Source organism: Thermobia domestica, chromosome 18 (genome assembly GCF_964235325.1).
Source record: "Thermobia domestica chromosome 18, izTheDome1.hap1.1, whole genome shotgun sequence".
Lineage (NCBI taxonomy): Eukaryota > Metazoa > Arthropoda > Insecta > Zygentoma > Lepismatidae > Thermobia > Thermobia domestica.
Window position 1 is genome coordinate 15,071,086 of NC_137471.1, and position 26,380 is coordinate 15,097,465.

The following is a 26,380-nucleotide window of genomic DNA, read 5'->3' on the forward strand; positions in this document are numbered from 1 at the left end:
CTTTCAAGCGTGGCTTCAGCTTCGGGAAGAGGAAGAAGTCGGCCGGGCTCACATCTGGGCTGTAGGGTGGTTGTGGAAGGACTTCCACCCCAATCCGGGTCAAAAAGGAGGTCACTAAGAAGGCGGTGTGGGCAGGGGCATTGTCGTGATGCAACTTCCACCGGCTAGCGATCGCCGGTCTTTTCCGCTTGACGCTCCTGTGCAGTCTCTCAAGGACTTGTTTGTAGAAGGCGGCGTTGACGGCTTGTCCTTGGGGTACAAACTCCTTGTGGACCACCCCCACATTGTCAAAAAAAACAATCAACATTGTTTTCACCTTTGACTTCGACATTCTGGCCTTCTTGGGGCGCGGGGACGCAGGAGTGTGCCACTCCGCGCTTTGACGTTTCGTTTCAGGGTCGTACTGGAACACCCACGACTCGTCACCTGTTATGACGTCATCTTCAAAGTTAGGGTCACTGTTCATGAGGTTCAACAGTTCCTGACAACAATCAACACGTCGTTGCTTTTGTTCGTCAGTCAACACTCGCGGCACCAGTTTCGCACAGATTTTTCTCATTCCCAATTGTTCCGTCACAATCTTGTGCACTGTTGTGTGGTTCATATCGAGTTCATCAGCAATCAATCTCAACGATAATCGACGGTCTGAGTTCAGGAGATCCCTCACTTTTGCCACAGTTTCGTCCGTAGTCACTGTTGTCGGGCGTCCAGCCCTCTCCAGATCCTCAACGCTTTCCCGGCCGTTCCGGAACGCACTGTGCCAACGAAACACCTGGGCTTTGGATAGGGCTTCCTCTTTGTAGGCCTCCGTGATGAGAGAAAGCGTCTGAGTAGCCGTTATCCCCAGGCGAACGCAAAATTTGATCGCATAACGCTGTTCGATGGAACCCTCCATGTTTGTTGATTTTCCGCCGTGACAAGAATGTTCACAAGGGCTTTGTCCAAGGCTTGTCCGCGCTCCACTAAGGCTCGGAGCCAACTGACGCGCGGTGCGTTGCTTTGCTCGGACCCCCCCCCTACATCCTCCATCACCGACAAACCCGCTCCAGCGACACGCGCGCCGCGGCGCGGCGAGTCTCATTACTTATCATACAGACCTTGTATTTCTGTGAAAACGGAATCGGATTCCAGAGAACAAGAAAACATTATTCTGGTCATAAATAGAACCAATTTTGAAAAAGAAAACCGGAACAGTTTTTGAAGAAGACCGAAACCGGGTCTGGTGAAAAACCGAATCGGTTTTGGAGAAAACCTATAACCGGTTTCGGTGCAAAAACGAACCGGTTTTGGAGGAAACGGGTTTTTTGAACATTTTCGAAAACCGGTTCGGTTTTCCTAAAAACCGAAAAACCGATTTTTGTAGCCACCACTAGTCTCAACAGACACAGAGTACGTCTATCTTTATGGCTTGTGGACATCTAATACGTGGTGCTCCTTGAACGAACAGGTCACAGTTCCCTACGGGAAATAAGTCTGGAGATAGTGATCAAGCACAAAAATCCGACGTGATTTGTGTAGTTTATGACAGGTTACTAGTTTATGCTTAGAAGCTTTGAATTTCTTGTTTTGCTAGCTATTTTTCATTTCGGCACAGAGAATCTACGTTAAAATTTTGGGGGATAGATCATTCGAAATGCAGCATTACCAATAAACTCAAGTAGACCAGATTGACCTGTATGCAAATGGGAACCCACACTATAAGTTCTATTTGACTATCACTTGCAGTTAGCTCGTGCTAATTCTTTTTACGAAGTATTCTGTGGAATCACATCTGACCGATAAGCACGGCAATACTTATTTCTGAAGATGTCACAATGTTAGAAGCTCAAAGCAATTGCTCATTGCTTCAGTTTGATAATATTAGCTTCCATGAAAAGTGATTTTTTGTCTGCCTAATTTCCCATGATAATTTATTTGGTTCAAATATTTCACGTCTGCAATCTTGAAACATGGATGTCCTCCCTTTAACCGTTGTGTGGTCCTCAGTTGTTATTCTGTTAGTCCAGTGCAACCCGAGAGAACTTGAAAGTTTTCGTTTGAGCTGTTTGAGATCAACCGATCATTCAAGTTTAGTGAATAGCGGAATCTCTATTCTTTAGCAATAGAGAAACACTTCCAGTTTATTCCCTCTAACTATTGCCAATGACAGAGATATACAATCATACACGGTCATAACTATAAAACATGCTAATTTTTCTTTAAGTCCAAGTGACGATGATGATTTTGAAGTTAGCGTCTCTTTGAGCACCGAGGCTATATGAGACGTGAACCTACTGATTAACGTGGAATCTGAACTGGACGAGTTCATACTGGACACCTTAAATTCAACATGCTTATTTGGTTATATGTGTCTATGTATAAAGCACTTAAATTTTAACTACGGCTTCATAAAATCATTTCATTCAATTTTATTCTTGAGATACTGAAGGGATAGTTTTAATGCAAGTGTCTGTTTAAGAGTCTTCATCCCGGCGAAATTAAAATACCGCTAATTTTACAGTAATTATGTGATATCTTCAAATAGATAAAAGATAATTGAAATATGAAATAAGACCGCACTAGATAATATTATTTTGCATGAGGTACTGTTACCACAAGTCACCTAGTAGCTTTCCGTTTTCAGCCGTTTAAAAACGCGAAAATAAATGCCGATTTTCAAAATAGCTCGAAATCGAAAGCAGATAAGTGAGTCGTGATAAAGGTTTCTCATGTAAAATAATATTGTCTAGGGCGCTCTTGTTCCACATTTCGATTATCTTTTACCTATTTGAAGATATCACATAATTACTGTAAAATTAGCGGTATTTTAATTTCGCCGGGATGAAGACTCTTAAGTGTTATATTATATTTCTGAGGTGTTATTCACACAGTTATCACTTTTTAGCAGACTAGAATAACACTACGTCAAAAGAGTAAAACAAACAATTAACATATACAATGTATACAAACCTCTCTACTAAACATTACTAAGCAATTACTGAGTTAATAGTCAAAATCTAAAGGTTTTGTTCCTAATATATTGTTTTTCCTTTCATCTTAAAGCCTCAAATGTTCTCAGCCTTTCCGTTTGTCCTGGTACAACTTGCTAATTCCCCGTTAACTTCGAACTATGATCTAAGCAGTGTTCTGGCGATGGCCTCAGGAGGAGCAGCCGTAGATCCCAAAGTCATTGATACTCTTAGGAACAAAATGACTGGTCTGAAAGCAGTTTTGGGGGTAAGTTTTTCAAAATTTATTTATATATTTATTTCTATTTTGTTGCAGAGTTTAGCTCCAATTACGATTAGGATTAGGATTTAGATTTCTGGGCTTTCGGCATCTGTGGCCATTTAGCCCGTCATGTTTTGAGGGATGACGTCCCTCCGCGAGCACACTATCCAGGGAAAGGGAAGGAAGGAAGGATCGGGAAAGGAAGGAAGCGGCCTGGGACCTATAAGTTAGGTACCACCCCACATAACATTTGCCTGATGTGAATGAGGAAAACCCAGGAAAACCTCATTCAGGGTGGCTGGCTTGAAAAAGCGTTTTACACTTTTTCGACCAAGTGGTCCCTACCTCCAATTACGAAAATTTTACATTAATCAGTAAACATCCAGACACTGAATTACCCTATCAGGAAGTCGCGGTCGGAAAGAGGGATTGCCGGCGTCGACGGTGGCGGGCCGCCGGAGGCAGCCGGCATCTGTCCGCGGCGGCACGACGATCTACTTATTCAAAGTTGCCGACCTTTTGCCGAGGCGGCAAGCGGTCGAAAATCGTAAAATAAAATGTTCTTTGCCGACTGTTGCCGACCGTCAGAGTCGGGAAAACAGTCGGAAAGGCCTCTTTCCGACCCTCTGCCGACTCCTTATGCCGGCCTCTTTTCGACGGCGGCGCCGGCGCATTTACTGTGCCTTTACGGCGGCGCCGGCACATTTAATGCTCATTTCCGGCTGTTTGCCGACTGCTCGGCAAGGCAACTATTTGTCGCGGTCGGCATGGACAAATTGTCCGACTGGAGGCGGCAGAATCCTGATGGGGTATACGATTCTATTACTAATTAAATATTTAATTAGTTAACCATAAATTATTTAACAGTAGCTTTAGTGAAGAGGACAAAGTTTAATGTTAAGAATGTTAAATTTTGTTGTAGAAACGTCCTCATTTCTACACATTTCCTCCTATTGAAACCGGAAGTAGCAGGGTCTTTCCGTTTCTAGACTCAATATCGGAGATCCCAATAGACCAAAAGCGACAAGAGATTGTGGTATTTTTTAAAATGTGAATCCAACATTTTCCATATCTCTCTGTTAATTTCCTTGAATGCTCTCTGAATAATATCTTTTAAATGTTTTGTGTAATTTTAGTTCCCACTACGTGAATTAAATAAATCACTGCAAATCAACGCTTCGGCTATAGCTTCGTTTATCACCTTCGTGACAATTATTATTGTTTAATCGGTTGACACATCTTATGTCACAACTGCCTTCCCATAATGCCATTCGTTACTAAAGAAAAACACGTTCTAAGTGAGTTACTCTGTTCATTTGATGATTTCTGGAAAATTCAATTTTTGAAGTAATTAACTATCAGCAAGCACTTTGGCCGGAAGTTTGATATATTGTTCGTATTGTATTGTTGTTGCAGATATGTAAGATGTATTGAGAATTCGGTCAGTAGAAATAGATGACCAAATTGATTGAACATATTGGAGTAATAATAAAGGCAAGTTGAATAAAATCTAAAACTATGTGGTAATAGTGAATATGATACTTTCACAAAATGGAGAAATAATAGTACCGTAATTATTATTATTATTATTATAATCAACTACGGTGTTAAATAAGTATTAATCTTTGGAATACATTGTGAGCCGAACCGCAGGGTGTGTGTTTAATTTAACAATTCCTGTTTTATAAATTAAGTTTTTTTCTTCATCAAATACAGAGTCCGCCGAAACAATACACTCTTTGTCATCCTGTGTTGTAGTATAGTTTTTCACCAAACAGATGTCGGCGTTGTCAATAGTTTTCAGTTAAAATTATGTTGTAGTACGGTTTTTCGCTCAATAGATGTCAGTACTATCAGGCAGGACATGTTGTTGTAGGTGTTCTTCCTGCAAATCGTTTCATGCCCCTCAAACTTGTCAACAATGCATTTGATTTTTTAGAAAGGTTGGTGCTTGAGTACCAAACTCTTCTCTCCACTGACACTACACTTCGATGGCATTCCCAAAGCTGATAAAACATTTCAAAAGGTACTTACGCTGCTCGAACGTCAAGCTTGCTCCTGCCATTTTCTTATCTCACTAACCGTCAGTGATGCCAACCTGAAACATTATAAAATCCCATTTCGAAAAACAGAAATTCCCATTTTGCTCTTAAATTTCCCACGCTATAGTAATAACAAAATTTTCTACACTTAGAAAACATGAACAGTGAAATTAGGGTATGTAAGCTATTCTCTTCAATATATGAGTCAACTGTTCAAAATTTCCGATCATCTACATTTATCCAACAGTCTATGAACAAGTATTTTCCTTAATTAAAAGAGACAATTGAAAATGCTGATGAAAATAAATACATTTTGTTATAAGTTTAATATTTCCATTACGCTTTTATGTCATAATCTTCTAATTGAACGTAATAAAGCTAGATGAACTTCATTCCTCAGTCATTTCGTAAGGAACGATTTGGAAGTTGGAAGTTTCTCGTTTTATTTTCTTCCGTTAATTCTCTTGTTTCTTTAATTTCTCTCTTTTTTTTTAACACCAAAGTACAATTAACGTTCCTTGTCACTTGTTTCTTGAGATTCACAAGTCACTGTACAAATCATTTTTAACACTAACATTAACTTTTACAGCAACAAAAATTCACAATTATAATTAAATTTTAAGTTTATTGAAGACATTTATCTACTTCTCGCACATAGACAATTTTCTTGGTGTCAATGGAATAGATATGTGAAAAAATCCCATAAATCTTGTCATTTTTTAAATGAAAATTCCCGTTTATCCCATTTCGAGAAATTTTTATCAAAAATCCCACAATATGGGATTTTCCCCATGGGTTGGCATCACTGCTAACCGTGCAGATAGTACCGACGTTGATGATGAATAAACCGAACTACGACATAATTTTAAGTGAAAACAATGCCGTCATCTGTTGGGTGAAAAAACATACTAGAACATACTTAAATTTCAGAACAATTTTCAATGCCAGTATTCTAGTACAGAATAACAAAGAGTGTATACATTTTTTTCAAGAGGACTCTGTATAATGGAAGTTTATAATAAAAAAAATAGTAAATTTAAGTGGGATTCTTTGAGTCAACTTTGAAACTGTTACGTAAATAAAATACAATATTTACATCGCAAAGACTTTATAGGTAGAGACTAGATGATGGTCCGGACGAGTCTTCTCTCTTCACCAATTTTATTACAAAGTTCTAATTACAAATGTCTTTGATTACAAAGAGTAAATAGTGTCTTTCTTTAATGACCAGATGAAGGGATATCGATGTTTTGCCGGGTGCCCCTTCCGCTCATGGCAGCATCCAGAACACAGAATACTGGCAAGGTGTATAAGTGAGATTGTGGATAACCCCATTAGCTCACGGCAGCCTCGCAAGGTTTCAGTTGAAGATTGGATCCGTAGCCCAATGGGACATGGGGAATAGGAAAGGTGTACTCCTAGTCCAATACGACTTCAGAGCAGGTGATGGTTAGCTGATCAGTTGGTCGACTGATGCCAGGTTCCTCCGTGGTTGCTCTTTTATTTGTCCTATTCGGGTCCTTTCGTGAGGTCCGTCACCTTTCGGCTTCCTCCGGTGTCTTCCGTGTTGGCTTCTTGTCTGCTTCATTGTGTGTAATCAATAACACCTGTTGTATTAACATGTGCTTCTGTTATGATATGGGGGTCCTTACAATGTTATTATCTTCTTTCAGGGTTATGGTCTCACGGAATGCTGGATGATTGGATGTAAGTATTTCCTAAATCAATTATACGAGTATACATATATGTCACCTAGAGTTTATTTGACTTACCTTCACTCATAGCGCAATAAATATATACTTTTTTCTACACTGAAATGCTTCTTTACTTTTGCAAATGATGCACGAATGTTATAGGGTTAGTTAAATATTGAAATGTACAAAATAAAGTTCCTTATTTTAGAAGCTAGTTGTGGACTAACACTATGTGACGACAACCAGTCAGGTACCTTACTATATGAAAAAATTATTTTGTTTTTAATTTGTTCTTCATGAAGCAATCTGGGTGGCTCCATGTGGGTATTTTTGTCTAATATAAGAGCTATGCTTACATTCAATTACTTTGTAGGGCTGTTAATTGGTTAATACACATCATTCTATAGTTGACGCAGAACTGTCAGAACAAGTAACAAAAAAAAATCCACCACCCTAATAGATTATCAACGTATGTTTACAGAGACATCTTAGCAGGTGTTCAGGCGGGAATTCTATTCCATAGATTTTAGTCAAGTACAAGAAATACGACCCACTCGGAAGAGCAATACTCCCGGAAGTACGCTTTTTGCGCACTATCTTAGCCAGCTGCTTTACGCGCTACTCTATCCAGTTGTTTTAAGTTGATCACAAAATTTATATCATGGCAGTCAAGATGAAACAAAACGAGCCCTGCAGGGCTTCTAACCTGTTCCTACTACTATCTCTCCTTCTCCTCCTCCTCCTCCTCCTTCTACCACCACCAATACTACTACTACTACTACTACTATTCCTACTAGTACTCCAACTCCTCCTCCTCCTCCTCCTCCTCCTCCTACTACTACTACTACTACTGCTTATCTGCACAAAAGTAAATGAATCACTTTTTTGAGTATTATTCTCATCTTATTTGTGTTGAGAATATTAAGAAGCACTCGGGTACGAGAACCGACAGCAGCAAGCGTTTGATTTCCTGTATATGTATTCTAGTAAGTTAGAAACGGATAACGCCAACCAATCACAACCGCGTATTTAGTTCCTACTTCCGGGAGTTTTACTCTCCCGAATTAGACCTCAAGAAATATAAAGTTAGCACAGCATAATTGAATTTTGGATTTTCTTTTCTTTAAATAAAGTACCTTGGAAGTAGTTTAAAGTATATTTAACCTATTTTGCTAAGTAATTGTAACATTATTCAATTCTGAAGGTCAAAGAAGATCATAGTTTACTTCTTTTGACAATTTTCATATTTGATAAATGAATATATTTATCTTACCCATATTTATATGAACAATCCTTACGAAATGTTTGAGTGGTCTATCTTTTCGAACACAAATAAAGCGAAATTTCTTGAAAGAACCTTCTGCATTTCATAATTGTTTTAAATGAAAATACTTTTTCCTGATATATTTATTAAATTTCCTTCTTCAAGAATCTTCTCAAATCTTCGTTTTATTACGTATAGACGGATGTTAAATAAAGTAACCTCGAAACAGTTATTGGAGTAATCAGATCTTGAATTTGATGTATCTATTAGGCTCATAGAAATGTTGGTCGGATTCAAAATATTTATTGGTTGAAGAACTATATTCTACGATGAAGATGGAAATGGTATGGTTTAGCTTCACTACTATACACGACCTTTTAATCTTTAATGCCTTCAAGTTCTTCGCAGATAGTGGTATTTATGAAGTTTTGTTTGTGTTTGGTCTGATTATGGCAGATTCTATCATTGAACCTTTATCTAAATTACAGTCCGTCATTCATAGCTTCCCTACCATTTATTTTCCAATATTTCGATAGATAAAAGCCCAGGGATGTAGTGAGTACGATGGCCCAGGGACGTACTCAGAAGTTTCTCAACGGGGGGTTCAAGCTCTCAAATATAGAACCTATATCATTTCAGGCGTATCTTAATATAATAAATGTTTATTTTTGCATAATATGTTATTTAAGAAGGATTGAAATTCCGAAACTCCCACTTGCGTACGCCACTATGTTGGACTATTGCACCGGATACAAAACTAATGACATACTGATTACGTTGGACGGGATTGGCCGGTTAGGTCAAGGTATAATATTTTCTTTAACAAAAGAAAATAGCTCAGAAAGGACGTAAGTCATATTTTTCTGTAATTTGATTTATGAGATTTTCTATTTTCTCTAGAGGTATATACAACTTTGTGTATAAGAGGGACAAACATAGAAGATGTTATAATTGTGTAACCGTAACATTGAACTGAAGGTCGAGTGTAAGAGAAATCTGCAATCCTGGGTTTAAACATTTTTTCTCTAGCGTTTGAAAGTACATTAAAGTCCTTTGTGCAATTAGAGATTCATTAGTTTATACTTAAAATACAGCATTTTCATTTGTCACTCACTGTATTAATACTTCAAAAAACGGTTTATATCAGTTAATAGGAAACCACGTTCCGATAAGTCTTCGACAAACCAAACTGACAATCGTGTTGAATATGTACAGATTTGGGACATGTAAAACCGTCATGTTACCATCAAAGAAGTACGATATGAGCTGAGGGCGACATGATTTGGCCTGAGGAGAATATCTCCTGAACCTAAATTCAGATTAACCTGTAACGTACGGGGTGTATTAGAAAAGTAATGAGACTAATTTTGTACTAACTAAGGATTTTATGTGTTTTTTTTTTTTAAATAATAATGTTATCCTCTTCAAAGTAGTTCCCTTGGGTAACTATACACCGGCAGAGTCGTTGTTCCCACTCTTGGTAGCAGCGCTGGAAGTCTTCAACTGGTATGGCTTTTAACTGGTCAGTCACAGTCTTTTGCATGTTCTCCAGAGTTCCAAAATGACATCCTTTTAGGACATGTTTCAATTTCCGGAAAAAGTCACAAGGACTCAAATCAGGTGAATAAGGGGGTTGAGGAACAACAGTAATGCGTTTTGAGGTAAAAAAAAAATCACTGATGGAAATTCCGTTGCTCCATTCCTCTAACATACAACAAAAAGACAACTTCACTTCACTGATGGCGCTGTCAAAAATAATGCGTTAGCTGTACGGAGTTGTAACTCGGACTTACAGTGTTGCCAGACACGGCAAGAGAAATTACACACACCTTCCGTTCAAATTACACAATTTTACACACAAACTGGAAGACAGTGCACACAAAATTGCACAATAAATAACAACCTATCTATATGTATATTATGTTTAATGACGTACATACCTATACGTACACCGACCAGTCATTGTTCAGAGATTCAGCGAATTATTATTATTATTATTATTATTATTATTATTATTATTATTATTATTATTATTATTATTATTATTATTATTATTATTATTATTATTATTATTATTATTATTATTATTATTATTATAGTAAAACCGTCATCTTCCCGCCCATTGTCACTTTCAATCACTTTCATTGTACTTAATGCTTTTAATTGGACATCGGCCAGTCATCCTGACAAGTTTTTACATTAACCAAGTCACACCAGTTGATTCAGTAAAACTTGGTTGAATCTTTGATTTAACTTCACTTCTCTCACACACATACACACTTTTTTCCATTTTTGTCCTTCGTTTAATGAAAGACCTCCCATCCCTTCCGTTCACCCTGTCGTTCATCTGTTTGCAAAATGGCATTTTCTTGACAAAAGTGGTGTGAAAACAAACAAACATACAAACAAAAAAAAGACTTCTTATCCCCTTCCGCCTCATGTTTTGGCCAACATCGACGGTAAACATTCATTAATATTGCTTTGCTTGAACAAAGCGACCTTGATTGGGGATGTGGGCCAACGGTAATGGCACCCACTTCTGAGAAACTAGATTTAGGTACCCAGGAAGAAAGATAGGTTTTATTGCGTCGCCCTGGAGTCAGGCGTTGGCGCTCGTAGTTTTTAGAAGCCAATTTTCAGAAAAAATGGAAGTAATGAATGTTTGAATGAAAGGAACTTCGCAAAAAATCAGCAATGATCAAAATTTTGAATTGTGCCAAAACTACACGCAAAATGCACACAGATTAGCATTACACACAAAATGCACACACAGAACAAAATTGCACACATTTTGTGTAATTACACACACATTGGCAACGGGACTGAGGAAGTGGAAGGGATAAACAAACCGGTCTAGCACAGGCCGGTAGACACAACGTTGCCAGATCGCCCGCAGTGTTGCCAGTCTCATTACTTTTCTCACACACCTCGTACAATATTTCCCTTCTGTCAGTAGTAGTACTCTCTATTTCGGCTTGTTTCTAATTTTTGTGTAGTTGTCAAACTGATAATGCAGCCGAAATAGACCCAATGCGACACACCAGATGACATATGCGTAAGACTACGATCTAAGATTATTTTATTTTCTAAAAAGGCCTTAAGAAAAGGTTTCGATTACTAATGATGCCACTGGAAGAAGCTTGTGAAATATTAAGGAGACTGCTTTTGAAGAAACATATTTCAGCTCTGCAGTTATATATTTTGCTCAGGTAAATATTACGTGGATTACAACTAGTAATTATTTGTGTGATATAAATAATATTATTGGTATAATTTGCAAAAAATAATCACTCAAAGACTTAGTTTCTAATATTTAATATTTATATTCCTTTTAAAGATGCTGAAGATATTCGCTCTGGTCTGTATCTATATCCTTCAACGAAAGCAAAAGTAAGTTACATATTAACTGTATTCTTTATTTATTTCTGTATTTTTAACATATAAAACATAAGGGGTACGATATAAAAATAATAGTTACTAAATATATATGGTACACATGCTTAATATATATATATATATATATCCACAGTTTTTATAGTAATACATTGAAAATAACATTTTTACATACAAGTGGTTCGGATGGACACAATGATATGCCATCATTTCTAAGTTTCCAATGAAACTGGAAAAGAAGGATGATCACTCCCATGCAATTCAATGCAGTGGCATATATCAAACAAGCTTGTCCTGCAATCTACAGGTACATTTCCCAAATCAAACTATCTATATACTCTTCTGTGGTTCAATCATAACACACTCCACGTAAGAGCTCGGGGAAGTGTCACTTATCATTTTGTTCGCCAGAGCCACTTATAAGCATAGAAGTTTCATAAATTAAAAAAAAAAAACTATGATCATAATATTTCTCCATAAAAGATTTCTAACAACAAATTTACGCATCAAATCTAAACCTTTTCCCTAAATATATTATTATTATTATTATTATTATTATTATTATTATTATTATTATTATTATTATTATTATTATTATTATTATTATTATTATTATTATTACTGTAAGACAGTTAAAAACATATAATGTAATTAACAAAGCACTCACACATATACACATATATAATTAAATTCATGCTTGCTTTATTTTATTTTATAGATACGAGATATAGAAACAGGAAAATCATTAGGCCCAAATCAAATTGGAGAAATTGTTATTTACTCACCGAACATGATGAAAGGATACCTCAACAGGCCGAAGGTGATTATCGAAATATTTATACATTCTTTTCTTTTAATTTTGTAATAGCTTTAAGCATCCATCATTGTTGGGTCTTAATTCAGAATATGAATTTAAAAAAAAAAAGTAAGAAGAATGTTCTTAAAGAATTTCCCCACAACAATTAGATAACAAGAGAGGAAGAACGTTCTTAAAGAATTTCCTCACAACAATTGGATAAGAAGAGAGGAAGAAGAATGTCCATAAAGAATTTCCCCACAACAATTAGATAACAAAAGAGGAAGAAGAATGTCCATAAAGAATTGTCCCACAACAATTAGATAACAAGAGAGGAAGAAGAATGTCCTTAAAGAATTTCCCCACAACAATTAGATAAGAAGAGAGGAAGAAGAATGTTCTTAAAGAATTTCCCCACAACAATTAGATAACAAGAGAGGAAGAAGAATGTCCTTAAAGAATTTCCCCACAACAATTAGATAACAAGAGAGAAAGAAGAATGTCCATAAAGAATTTCCCCACAACAATTACATAACAAGAGAGGAAGAATGTTCTTAAAGAATTTCCTCACAACAATTGGATAAGAAGAGAGGAAGAAGAATATCCTTAAAGAATTTCCAACAGCAATTGGATAAGGAGCGAGGAAGAAGAATGTCCTTAAAGAAATCCCCCACAACAATTAGATAACAAGAGAGGAAGAAAAATCCTTAAAGAATTTCCCCACAACAATTAGATAAGCAGAGAGGAAAATAATCTAACCCAGGACCACATGAACCAGAGATTCGTGCTATCAGTAGATCGGCGGGTAGGACTTGATTATACAAAATAAATTAAGAAATATGAATGTACAGTTTGAATTGTGATGTTTTCCACTTTTATTTGACTTTTGTGGAAAGAAGCCATAAGGAGAGTATACGCTTGAAGCAGTCAGTGCACAAAGGATTCAAACCCTCTTTTTAAATAATTTTGGACCTGTTTTTCGTTTAACATCTGTACCTGAAGCTTGTTTCTTTGCTTAAAAAATGCATATCCAGATTTTTGTAAATAACTCTTGTAACATAAAAGGAAAAATAAGTTTTCGCTTTTCCGTGTACTTATTCGCTTTTACATAGAGTTGAGGAAAGATATGAAGTGTAGGTCCAAAAACGACGTTATTTGTTGTTTGTGATCGCATCATAGGAAAATGGTTGACCTATTTGAAATTAATATTGGAACATAATACCTGCCTCAAGCTGAATTTTTATGACGTTTATTTTGATTAAATGATGTATCTTAATTGGATAGGGGAGATTCAAACATTTATGTCAAATTATGTTGCGGATTGTTGTCCATACACTTCCACTGAAATGCATATCCTAAGGGAGAGGTTCCTTGTGGTTAAGCGGTTAGCGTACGCTACTATGGCATGTGAGACCGGGGTTCGATTCTTAGCGGAGCTCATGAAGTTCTTATCCCACGTCCACGTCTCATATTGCCTCGCTGCTGAAAGGGACACTAAACTTTAAAAAAACAAATCAAATCAAATCAAGCATATTGTAAGAGTTACGAAGAGATTCAGGTAGTTATATATTATGTTGTTTTATAAATATTATTAATTTGCTATATAGTATGATTAATGCTGTAAAGTATGCAAGGGGAGCTTTTGAGATTTCAATCCTACTTCAGCAAGATTTTGTGTAAAAAGTAAGCATTTACCACATTAATATATCTCAATAAAAATCTGAAATTATATAAAGTTTGAAGCTTGAACCCCCTTCTGGTTAGCCACTCCATTGATGTACTGTATTTGTGTCTTATTTAAGGAATCGAAAGAGGCCTTCGACGAAAATGGTTGGCTTCGAACAGGAGACATTGGATATTTTAATGAGAAGAAACAGTTATTTATTCAAGACAGATTAAAGGAGACATTTAAGTATTTGGCACATCACGTAAGTTATTCTTCTGCTGTATTTAGAAAGAAAAGGTTAGAAAATTATTATTTTGTTTCAACGTAAATTTATTTTAAGACGATGTTGGTCTTTCAAGAGTTTGGTGGAAGCTTTGCAAATTTATCAAGAAAAGCACAACTTCCATCCACTGCCTTTAGGCTTGGCCTAAAATGTAATTCTTAAAAACTGTTCCCTATAGTGAGCAGCTCAGGGGAAAATAATGGTACGTCAGATTTTCTAACTTCCAAATAAAGTAAATACAGATTCTTCTGTGGTTCAATCAAAACCTTTTTCATCTAATAACTCAATTTAATCGGAGGTAATTCTTATCATTATGATCATTATGTTCGCTTTTATATATGGGGTTCTATATATATATATATATATATATATATATATATATATATATATATATATATATATATATATATATATATATATATATATATAACGATCTGGTGGTTGATGTTCCATGCAAGCCTCTCCACCTAGAATACAGCTAACGTTAGAAAATGTTTACTACATTTTCCATCGTTTAACTGAATGATGGGTAAAACTTTTTTTCAGAACAGAGTCAAAAGAATGAAAATAACTTTGGTTATGCCGGTATAATTTATTAAAATCATCAATGGCACTTTTACAAAATTCTTGTAAGAGTATGCTGTATTAACGATAGAAGTTTTAATAATCTGGTTCGAACTTGGATGCACTGATTCTTAGAAGTTCCCACATTTATCAGTCTTTTTCTAATACATTTTTTTCTTGTTTGGAATGAACCCTGTTCTTCTTTTCATTAGTCAGATTAGAAATCATGTCCTGAGCAGATAGAACTCTTCAGGGGTTCACATATAACCTGCGGGCCATTGCTTATCTATCACTGGTTTAACATATTACATTTTCTGTTCTGTAATTGTAGTCATATATGCAGTATTCTAACTTGTCAAACTTCATAGCATCATATTTCACAATTTGTTTCATAAGTGTAACTTATTTTTAGTATAAAACTGATTTTAAACCAAATATTCGGTTTCCATTAAGGAACCATAAATATGAATTTGTACTTCTCGATGTTACCTAATGTTAAACCGAATGTATGAAGCTGAAATTTGTGGTTTACTATAAACTAACAGAAATAGACATAGGCTTTGAAAGCGAGAAATATTAAAAGTCAATTTAGATTTATTAAAAGTCTCCAATATGACAAACGACATACGTTAATAATTAGTATGTTAAATAGATTACACTTATGTTTTATGTTTTTACTTGTGACTACAGTTGTATTTTACTTATATGATAAATTAAGTGGATTTTCTCCCTGTGGAAAGCTATTTCACCTACCATAAAATCCTATTTGTTTCCTTTAGTCACTTATTCAATTATGCAATTTAAATAGTCAATAGAGGGGATGGAAAATAACTGATAGAGTTAGTAATAGTAACACCAAGCTGCTTGACTGATAGTTCTACTATTTGGTTGCATCGAATCATAAGTTCTTGATTTATTTCGTTTAGATGATGCATTTTCATAGCGTACGTATGTAGTTAGCAAAATGAATCATTCTTAAAGCAATTTACATTAAAATAACTTGTTAATTAAAAGTTCAACATTAACAATGATGAACAAAATAATAATATCAAGTTATTAACTTAATCCCAAGTATGAATTTAAATGTTTATGATGAAAATTTCAATGAGAACTGCCATCTTCTTCAGTGTCTTATTTATTATTACTATGCAAACACACACTGTTGCTTTAATTGCGTCTCATGGCTTCTATTACACGACAAAAGAGTGACCTCGCGTAGCGTAGTCATTAACGTGCACGTCTTTGCTGTAAACAGCTCCGGGTTCGATTCTCGGTGGAGATATTCGAATGAAAAGTTGTAAAATACTGTTCAAGCCAGCCACTCAGAGTAAGATTTTTCCTGGGTTTTTAATCATTCACACCAGGCATATGCATGGATGGTATGTTCATCTTTATGTACACTCGCCTAGAAGTCATGCCATTCAACATATCAACCATTCTCAAAGTTCTTCTTTTTTTTTTTTTACCTCTAAAATAATGGTAGTTTGCTGAAAGTGAAAATACAGGTAAAAAAGATTTTCTCAAAAACATTTCTAACGATTGTATCCATTTCTCAGAAGGGGTAGTTTACTCGTAGGGGTGAGTTATTTTCCGACATTTTTCTCAGAAACGGCTTATCCGATTTAGTTCATATTTCATTTATTATTAACTTAACAGTATAGTGTATCTCATTTGTTCTGAGAAAATCTACAGAAGATAGTTTATTCTTGCCGGTGAGCTTTTCGAACGATCTTCTCGAAAATCATTCAAAGATTTTAAAATATTCATAAATAAATATTTTAGTAATAAACTGACAATATGTCATAACTCATTTGTCCTGCATACGTCTACGAGAAATAGTTTATTTTAGAGGGTGATGTTTTTTGGGACGATTTTGTCAAAAACAACACTGGCAATATTGTTCATATGTCAATAATAGCCCTCATAATGTTGTGCACATTATTCCTTACGAAAAAACTACAGGGGGTGGTTTATTCTTGGAGGTTTCTTTTCAGACCACTTGCTGAAAATTGACTTAAGTGTTTTTGTTCATATTGCATAAGTAATTCTTTCATTATTATTCCTATAATGTTTCATAAATCTCTTCCATGAAAATAGACACAAAGGGTAGTTTATTCTTAGAGTGTATTTTTTTTTTATAGTTTTGTAAAATATTATTTTATAAACAAATATCTCATTAATAACCCTAATACGTGGCCTAAACAATTTCTTATGGAAAACATCTGCGAAAAGTAGTTTACTTTTCGGAATGAGTTGTTTTCGGACGAAGGGGCCGCGGTGGCTCAGTGGTAGAGCGTTCACCTCTGGTGCATGGTGTCATGGGTTCGATCCCAGCTCGCGCCAAGTGAACTTTGTGGTGGATAAACACCGTGTGCGTGGGTTTTCTCGTCTCTTCCCAATTTCTTCATTGCACCCTTTCATTCATTTCTTATCATCACCGTCTGTTTTCGCCTAGCTGGCATAATCGTGGGACATAAAACTTGAAAAGGTTTCAGACGAAGTTCTCCGAAAACGCCTTATAATTGTGTTCGCATTCCCGGAGAAAATGTTTCATTAATACCTGCAGCACAACATGATTTAGTTTAAGGAATTCGAGTGAGTTTAGTGCAATGCCCGTACCTTTTATTTTTCATTATATAATTTAAGCATGAGTTGTAACTAAAAGGAGTAGTTTCTGTTTACTTTTAAAAAGGTCATGAAGAAGGTGAGGATTACATTGAAACGTTAGAGATAAATAAAAATTTAGACGTATTCTTGGGTTTATGTTAATGATTATAATTAAGATTCAATTTAATTTCTTTAGTAATATCATAAAACGCTGGGATATGAACTTAAGTGATATTAATGGAAATTAGTGATTTTGCTGTTAATTAATATTAATTAATATTTTTTATTAAGATTTCTCCATCTGAACTAGAAGCGTTGTTACAAACTCATCCATCTGTAATGTTAGCAGCAGTTGTTGGTGTTCCACATCCAGAATACACATCCTTACCACGAGCTTACGTCATCAAGAAACCAGGACATCAAGTGACCGAAGAAGAACTGAAAAGACATGTAGCAGGTATATAGATAAAGCTTAAATTATCGCAATTTCGAGGGTAAATCACAACCAAACCTAAAAAGCGACAGAGGATTCTCTTTCCCGGAACTTCTTCATCCATCTAAGGGGGCAAACTACTAAATATTTTTCAAAAGCTAACGATTTTTCTTTTGCTCGTTTTTCGTAAATGAAAAGAGATAATGAAATGTAACTTACCATAATAATAGATCATGTTATTTTACACTCGAAAATATGAATCAAAAGAATTTTCAGTGTTGCCATCCATAGAAATTATAGTGTAATCAGAATATGAATTACCCAAAAATTACGACATCGTGTAGAAAAATGAACTCAACGGTAATTGATGACTTATCATGTTGTCTTGGTTCCTTGTTAACTATATTTAAATAATATTTGTATTTATTTTGTAATAACTTATGTAAATTATTACAAAATAAATACAAATATTATTTAAAATGTTTTTAACAAGGAACCAAGACAACATGATAAGTCATCAATTATCAATCAGGGCATCGTTGAGTTCATTTTCCTAGACAATGCCTTAACCTAGATATTTGAGTAATTCATATTCTGGTTATACTATAATTTCTATGGATGGCAACACTGAAAATTCTTTTGATTCGTATTTTCGAGTGTAAAATAACATGATTTATTATTGTGGTAAGTTACATTTCATTATCTCTTTTCACTTACGAAAAACGAGCAAAAGAAAAATTGTTAGCTTTTGAAAAATATTTAGTAGTTTGCTCCCTTAATACTTAAGGCTTCCACGATATACATATCGCCTACAATCTGCTATGAACCTCTGGAACTTGACAATTGTCTATTTACAAGAACTGAATCTTGCGTCAGCTCTTTACTTTTCTTCCTTATTCATGTTATTGATTTAGATATCTCCAAATAGAAGAAAAGTGTGCATTAGTAATATTTTGTATCATATGTATATAAAATTTCATTGCAATTAAATTGAAATATAAGGGAAGTTATTACAACGGAAATATTAATTTCAGAATTACCTTTGTTCTCGTATTACTCCATTTTTAGTATGAAGGCATCATCACTCATCTGTGTTTACGTTTATTTGGACTATTTCTTAGTATTTATTTTTTGAAAAATCCTCCATCGTCAGATTATTGTCTTTCATGAGAATACTTTTACTGTGTTTTACGATTAAACTATTTAAATAATCTTGATACAATTGAGGAAGTCAGATGCAAAAAGCGCAAGAATACAATTTTGAGAAAATCAGTTTTGTATTGGTACAGAACTGGTTCTCTCTTGCAACCAGGGATGATCACCCTCGCGAGGGTGGCCCTCTCAAGGGCATCCTAACTCTCAAATTCCCTCGCCTACAATTACGCGAGAGCGAGGGTGCGCGAGGGCAATGACCAACTTTCACTGCGAGGGCGAGGGTGATGGACAACTCACTTCGCGAGGGTGAGGGTGCGCGAGGGCAAGGACAAGTTTCCAGCACGAGGGCGAGGGTGAACGAGGACGAGTGCTAACTGTCACTGCCAGGACGAGGGCGCGAGAGGGCGATGGACAATTCTCTTCGTGAGGGTGAGAGCCAACTGCCACTGTGAGGACGAGGGTGAGTGAGGTCGGAGCAAAATGAACATCTATGCTTGCAACTGCTTTCAATTCCATCAGATTGTAAGAACTTCCTAATGGAAATTTGTATTGTTTTGTAGCGGAACTATTTTCTTATTAACACTATTCCGGTCTTAACTCACTTTGGGTTAGAAGTGGACTTATGCCGCTTTGCATCCGACTTCTTCAATCCCTTAAGTTTCTATATTTAATAGAAAAGCGTTTCGATAAACTGTACATAATGTAAGTTAATAGCAAATACTCTATTTCAAATTTTCTTATGTGTACTGAAATAGGGCTCTTTATTTCCACAACATTAACAACTTGTGTCTTTTGTTTTCTGTGTTTATTTCAGAGAGAACTCCTCAGCACAAGCACCTCCGAGGTGGAGTGATCTTTGTGGACAAACTACCTTTATCAAGTACAGGAAAAATTTCACGTGTTGCACTGAAGAAACTGGTTCAAAACTCGAAACAACTACATAGTAAATTGTAGGTCAGAAAGTAGCTTATTTAAATATTATCTAAAATTGGTTTTAATTTTATACTATAATCTCCTAATATGACAAAATTTTGACTTATCCGATATAACTAACAAATAACCTTCAAGCATATCTACATAACATTAAATTTATTGAATAAAAGAATTTTAAGACTTCAATTATGTTTCCGAGCGTGGACCTAATTGAGTTCAATAACTTTCACCCCTACACGTAAGCCGGTATTTATCTTCATTAAAGTAATCTCTACCTTTTTCTGTGGCTAATCTTAGTACCAGTTTACTTCCTAATCAGATCGTAAGTACTATTTTGCGAATTTTAAAACCCTCACTCGTCACAGAAATATAAGTAGTGTACTGGAAGGCTTGACAATAACATAAGGACAACCTTTAACTATTATATCTTTAATCTTTATGTACTGCATAGATTGTTTGAAATCACCATTACAGAAGGCTATTAATAATGAAAATAGGTTCAACTTTGAACCACTTACCTGGGTAGTAAATCTTTCACCATCACCAGTTGTTTTCGATGTGACAGCTATGGGCCCAAACGATCGATCGGCGGCGTAGTTTCTATTGTACAGAACTTTTGGGTAGAATAGGAAGTTGATTGTCTCACCATACCGCTTTGGCAACCTTCTGAAGATTCTGCAAGGTACGAGGACGGCGTCGAGCAAGTGACTGTTCGAGGATACAAGACCCAAAGTAGTCCTTTAGTGGAGTATTCGGGAATTTTACAAGAATGGACGAAAATGAGTTCACTCAAACTCCAGTCTCTTCAGCCTTCCTTGCATAGAACGTGTAAATAATCAAGGGGTATGGCTGGAAGCTTTGTCCATGTAAATTCATACACTTGTGATCTCATCACTGTACAGGACGGAGATGTGTGTGTCAGACAGAAGATTCATGACGTCCTCTTGCAAGTAAGTGGTGTTGACTTCGGTGTTAGAAGGTACTGATGGGGCGAATGGGAGGGTTCCACGACTGTAATATCTCGCTACCAATAGAAATTCCTTGGAAAACTTTTCCTTGCACTGCAACAACAAAAAAGTTAGGACTGTTCTTATGGTCTAGTTGACAATAGAAAAAGGATCGAACTCTGTTGGTCTCATTTACATAGAACCATTCCTCATCCAAAGTACTACGCCATTTCCACTTGTTCCCCGTGATGTACGCTTTCATACAGTTTTCTGACGTTTGTGAACCTTTTCTGAATACAACGCTGTGTGAGGCCGTATCCATACAGTTTGCTATGCGCTTCTAATGCGAGGTTCTTCCAGATGATGTTGGAAACTGTCTTTTGAGATACCGTGTCGTATGGCCAAATTTCTTTGTGTTGATAGATTGTTCTGTGTCACTGCTAACATAATGGCGGTGTACTGTATTGAGCGTTCGGGCGCGCTGGGACCATGTACCTGGCCGACTACGTACCGAAAGAATCTGTTGGGTACATAGTCCGATGACGAGGTGAACAAGAGCTTTTGTTGACAGTTGTTAATTCATCTTTTTTGATAGTTTCAGTATTATTGAATGCTATAATAAGCTGCGTAAAATTTGATTATGAATTCTACACAGAAAGCTGTCATTTTTACCTTCATTCTTCCACAAATCATGCTCAAGTGATTCTGTTATCAAGTACAGTCCCTAGTGTAGTCTATGATGTATCGGGACATAACAACGGCTAAACGTATCGTTCGGGACGGCCAGTGGAAGTTGACTATTTTTATCATGGACAACCTTTTGTGTTATGTATAAAACAGTTAGCATTGGCTGATAGGCTAAATGCTAGATTTAAGCTTTTATAAATACAACGGAAATTGTAAATATGACGTTTCTTGATTTCATAAAAGAGTAACGTTTGTGGGGTATGTTGGTGTGGGGTATGGGTACGTTGTAATGTGTTGTAATGTATCTAGTGTTATCACAGTATTAACGTAACACAGGTAACATCTGGTATATTGTTTTGCTTTTTCATACAGATTTATATTTGAGCCGGTTATGTTAATGGTAATAGATTAAAAAGAGTTTAACGTCTCTTTTCTTGCACTAAAGTTATATGAATCGAGATCTATTGCTTATAAATGGGAACCGAAATGCTATTCGGGTTTGTGTTTTACATTAACTCCCTTTTCGGGAGTCGAACCGAAATAAAACTTACGGAAACCACTAATATTGATTACTTGGCCATAAAGGGACACGATTGTGTGGATGTGTTAGAGATGTAGATTTAAAAGGCGGTCAAATAACATGATTAGAAACAAGTGCGAAATACATTTGACTTTAACTGTATATTCATTTTGTATGTTATTGGTGCAAAGAATGAATATTTCAATTAATGTCTATGGGTATATTCGTTCTTAGTAAAGACGACTGTTACAGTAATGTATCTTCAATACCGGTATATAACACTCTCGTTCTAAGTTACAAGCGGACCCAGATTTTTTCTGAGAGGAGTCCAATAAATTGTCCATTCTGACAATTGCTTTTCTCTGTTTTTTTTCCTTCCTGTGGTCATAAAAATTAGGTAAGAAGAAGTATTTCTATGGCAACAGCACGTTCAACCAATTATAATGGCTCATTTCTCTCGCGCTGCAATGGTAAACATTCCACCTTTTCCGCACGTTGCCAATTTGAATATAAACAAATGCACATTGTTTTAGTCGAATGTCAATTTTAGTAGTAGACCTGCTGGTTATTAAAAGCATTCTTTTTAGTTTATTGTTGTGTCATTTAATTTGATAAAACTGAGATTTACTTGCAGTGAATAATTTCGTGTTTCAATACCCGACGCAAAAGCTGGCAACACAGCATTGAGCACCACGTGCGCACAGCGAGCTGTCAGGAAGGACAAGTAGTATCGATTGCAGTGTACATCTATGTAGTATTGAGCCGTAGTTATGCTACAACCGAAAAAACGGTTATCCATGTTCTCAGGAAAAAATATAGAACTGGATTGGTTGTACGAGTATAAGGAAAGGAAAGAGTACAAATGAAATGCAAAATCAAAATGTTTAGGGTTTAACAAGTAGCTATATTTTTTATTAAGAAAGAATAGAAATATGTTTCGAGTTACCAAGGTTTTGGGAGGGTTAGCACCCAGTGAACCTCCCACGTGGGTGCTTCTCTGTTCTAACTCAGAAAACTTCATGACGTTAACCCAAATTTTCTTTCGTTCCGGATTCTATCATAATAGATGCAATTGAGGACCTGAATTGAGCCTACAATTTTTCTCATATTTTCAGTTATTTATTCCGTCGGCATGTACGTTTGAATTGCTATGTTCCACTTGCATAATATTACAGCCTAAGTCTAACTTAAAATGTTGTTTTTAATATAAAATAATTTTAGCTGGATAGAATTCGAGCTTCGTGGCTAAGCGGTTAGCGTACACGCCTTTGGCGTAGGAGACCTGGGTTCGATTCCCGGCGGAACTCATGTGGTTCGGATTGCCCATGAATCAGTAAGTCCACGTCTCATATAGTCTCGCTGCTGAAAAGGACGTTAAGCTCAAAATCAATTAAACCCGAAGTCAAACTACTCGGGATATTATTCAGTTCAGTTGAGGGATTTTAGAACGCTTTTCCATTCAAGTGAATCACAACCAGGACTGTATCCAGGGGGATGTAGGAGGGGCCGGGCACCCCCTAAATTTTTGCTTCCCCCTAAAATTTTCGTGATAGGCTTGCAAATGAACTATAACATGGTGATGACCTATAATATGGTTGGATCGCCCTCCCTAACTTCAGCCGGGCCCCCCTACATTTTTGGGCTGGCTACCGGCCTGATCACAATGCTGCAATGGAAAACTTGAATCTACAGAAAAAGAAAATATTCGATTATAATACATTATTTGACCTTACACTTCTATAATCTCAAATAACGAGAAACCAAAGTTAATAACCTCTCTAATATTTCGTAAAACTATTGGAATCTTTCAGATTGTAAACTTTTCTGTTCTACTTTAGTCTTATACCAGAACCTGGCTAAGAAAAGCACAGACACCACTCATACCTAGTATAGATTCGATGTCTAAGAACAACAAGAATTTTCATACAATGCTAAAGTGCATTGATAAGGAAATATTCGCTCTTTAGTTCCTTGTGATTTGCGTATCATCTCGTAATCAGCTCAGTTAGAACCAAAATGCTGAAAGTTTCGATATTGATATAATTATTACATTTTTCTGCATTGATTTCTGAATTTCATACAAAATTTTTACTCTAAAAGTATTATTTAATGTATTTTATGATACTATCCTTATTTAATAAATATATAATTGAGTTTCGTCTAGGTTTACATGTTTAAAATTGTAAACCAGGAACACACACAACGTTTCCAAATACCATACAGAGTATAATTCAAAAATAGGATATATAGTATATAAGATATATAGGATATATACGTATAGTATATCTCGGGTGTTTTAAAAATGGCGGGCAACATAGCTTCACGTCAAGCAAAATGAAAATGCTATGTATATAATGGTTGCCGTTCGGAGCATCCGTCAGCCAGCCGCTATGTGGACTCAAAAGTTTCATAACGTGGCAACATCACAGATTAACTTGTAACTAAGCAATTCATCAAGCAATTAGATGAAATTGTTACACTCTCAAACAGTAGCGTAACTGAGGGGCCCGCAGGGCCTACAGTGCAGGGAGGCCCGCAGGATTTGGGGCCCACCGCGAAGCAAATGTCAAGAACAAAAAGACCACAAAAAGTGAGTAGAATATGGAATATCCATTTCCCTTAACATTATTTACTTTAGAAAAGAAAAATATGCTCTGGGTAAAAATTCATCTATTCTTTAAAAAAAAAATGCTACATTGACTTGATCACTAAGTCTTCCGTTGCAAGCGCTGCTATCGGCTGAAGGAATTCCACTCGCTTTCTCTCGCTTAGCAACACCTGAAACTATTGGCTCAACGCGTGGGTGTGTGGAGGTGTGAGCTTTAGTTCGCATTTTTGCCACGGCTCAAGAAATTTTGGCAGCAACATCAGTTAAAAAAAAAATCTTAATAGTCGAAGGTTAAGGGAAAATAATTTTTACCTTTTTCGGTGAGTATTATTAATTTTAATTGTAATTTTATTATATTCCATGGATTTATTAACCATTCTCTTCTACAGGAACATAATAGAGTGGGAAGTTAATGGGCATGGGAAGAGGGGCCCAAAAATAATCCTGCGGGGTCCCCGACATTTTTGCGTTACGCTACTGCTCTCAAATGTGGTAGTGTCAACTACTATTGACTTTTAACTGTCATCTGAACAGAATCGATGATGATTTCGTATGTCTACTTTATGTTTTTCCTTTTCTTTATCTGCGATGTTGCCATATAATGCAAATCGCTTCTCCAGACGAAGACCCGAAACGTATGGAATTACGTACAACTTTTTGATTTATTTTGACTTATAGAATATAGTGCTCTGTAGTTCGTGGTTGTGATTTTTAGAACACCCTATATACATAATCAAATGCAAAAGAAATCATGTTGATTTTGGTTAATTTGTATGGAACTGAGTTTGTCAATGTTACGTCTCATATCTTAAATTACGATTGTCGATTTTCCAGATTCTTCAATTATTTATTTGTTTAATCTCATTACAGGTGTGTCTAAGACATATCGTCCACCAAATCAACTACAAACAACTGGTAGAATGGAATAGTGTATGCAGATAGAAGAAATTAAATAGTATTTATTTTATATCAGTTTGGATTTTGTGAACTTCAGTCTTCTCCAAACCTGTATTATCTCATGTGCACCAACGTAGTTCAATTGAGCATTTATGCAAACAAGTTAAAAATTGAACTTTCTAACTTAAACGAATTTCAAGGAATTTCGTTGTACCATCGAAAATCTACGTTCAGTACATTTGGTTCAGCATTGTCTAACTGACTAACCAAGATCAACTAGAGACCGAAGATCGGCTGTTCAAAGATAAACCTAGTTTATCCACAAATTGATAGACTTAACGTTCAACTTCGTTGGTACACACTGCCATAAATAATGTATTTTCTATTAATATAGCAAATAAATATTTATGTATTTGAAGTTCTTTCAAAATTTAACGTTAAAACCTCTATTAAGAATCTAAAATTTTAGTACACTTCGTAGTGTACTAAAAGGCCGACTATGTAGTGAGCATGAAGTACATAGTCACACCATGAAGTGTGACTCTGTACTTCATGTTGTACACTACTTCATGCTTTAGTACACTATGAAGTCAGCAGATTGTGTGACTTTTGCTTTTAGTGGAGTTTCCACGTCATGGCTTTTCCCTTAAAACGATTTTCTATTCGTATTTATTTCTCGAA

General features: G+C 35.9%; 1 protein-coding gene across 2 annotated transcripts in view; it reads left to right on the forward strand.

The window, feature by feature from the left end:
- Positions 1 to 26,117, forward strand: part of LOC145675987 (uncharacterized) — a 53,341-nt gene extending 27,224 nt beyond the window's left edge. The window contains exons 7-14 of one of the 2 annotated variants that reach the window (XM_081746819.1): positions 3,043 to 3,216; positions 6,926 to 6,959; positions 11,548 to 11,600; positions 12,322 to 12,423; positions 14,202 to 14,327; positions 17,811 to 17,976; positions 19,922 to 20,061; positions 25,673 to 26,117. In XM_081746819.1, coding sequence (XP_081602945.1) covers positions 3,043 to 3,216; positions 6,926 to 6,959; positions 11,548 to 11,600; positions 12,322 to 12,423; positions 14,202 to 14,327; positions 17,811 to 17,976; positions 19,922 to 20,061 — 795 coding nt within the window. In that variant the 3' untranslated portion in view covers positions 25,673 to 26,117. The remainder of the gene's footprint in view (positions 1 to 3,042; positions 3,217 to 6,925; positions 6,960 to 11,547; positions 11,601 to 12,321; positions 12,424 to 14,201; positions 14,328 to 17,810; positions 17,977 to 19,921; positions 20,062 to 25,672) is intronic. The other variant, XM_081746818.1, reaches the window with a different exon arrangement.
- The last annotated feature ends 263 nt before the right edge of the window (positions 26,118 to 26,380 follow it).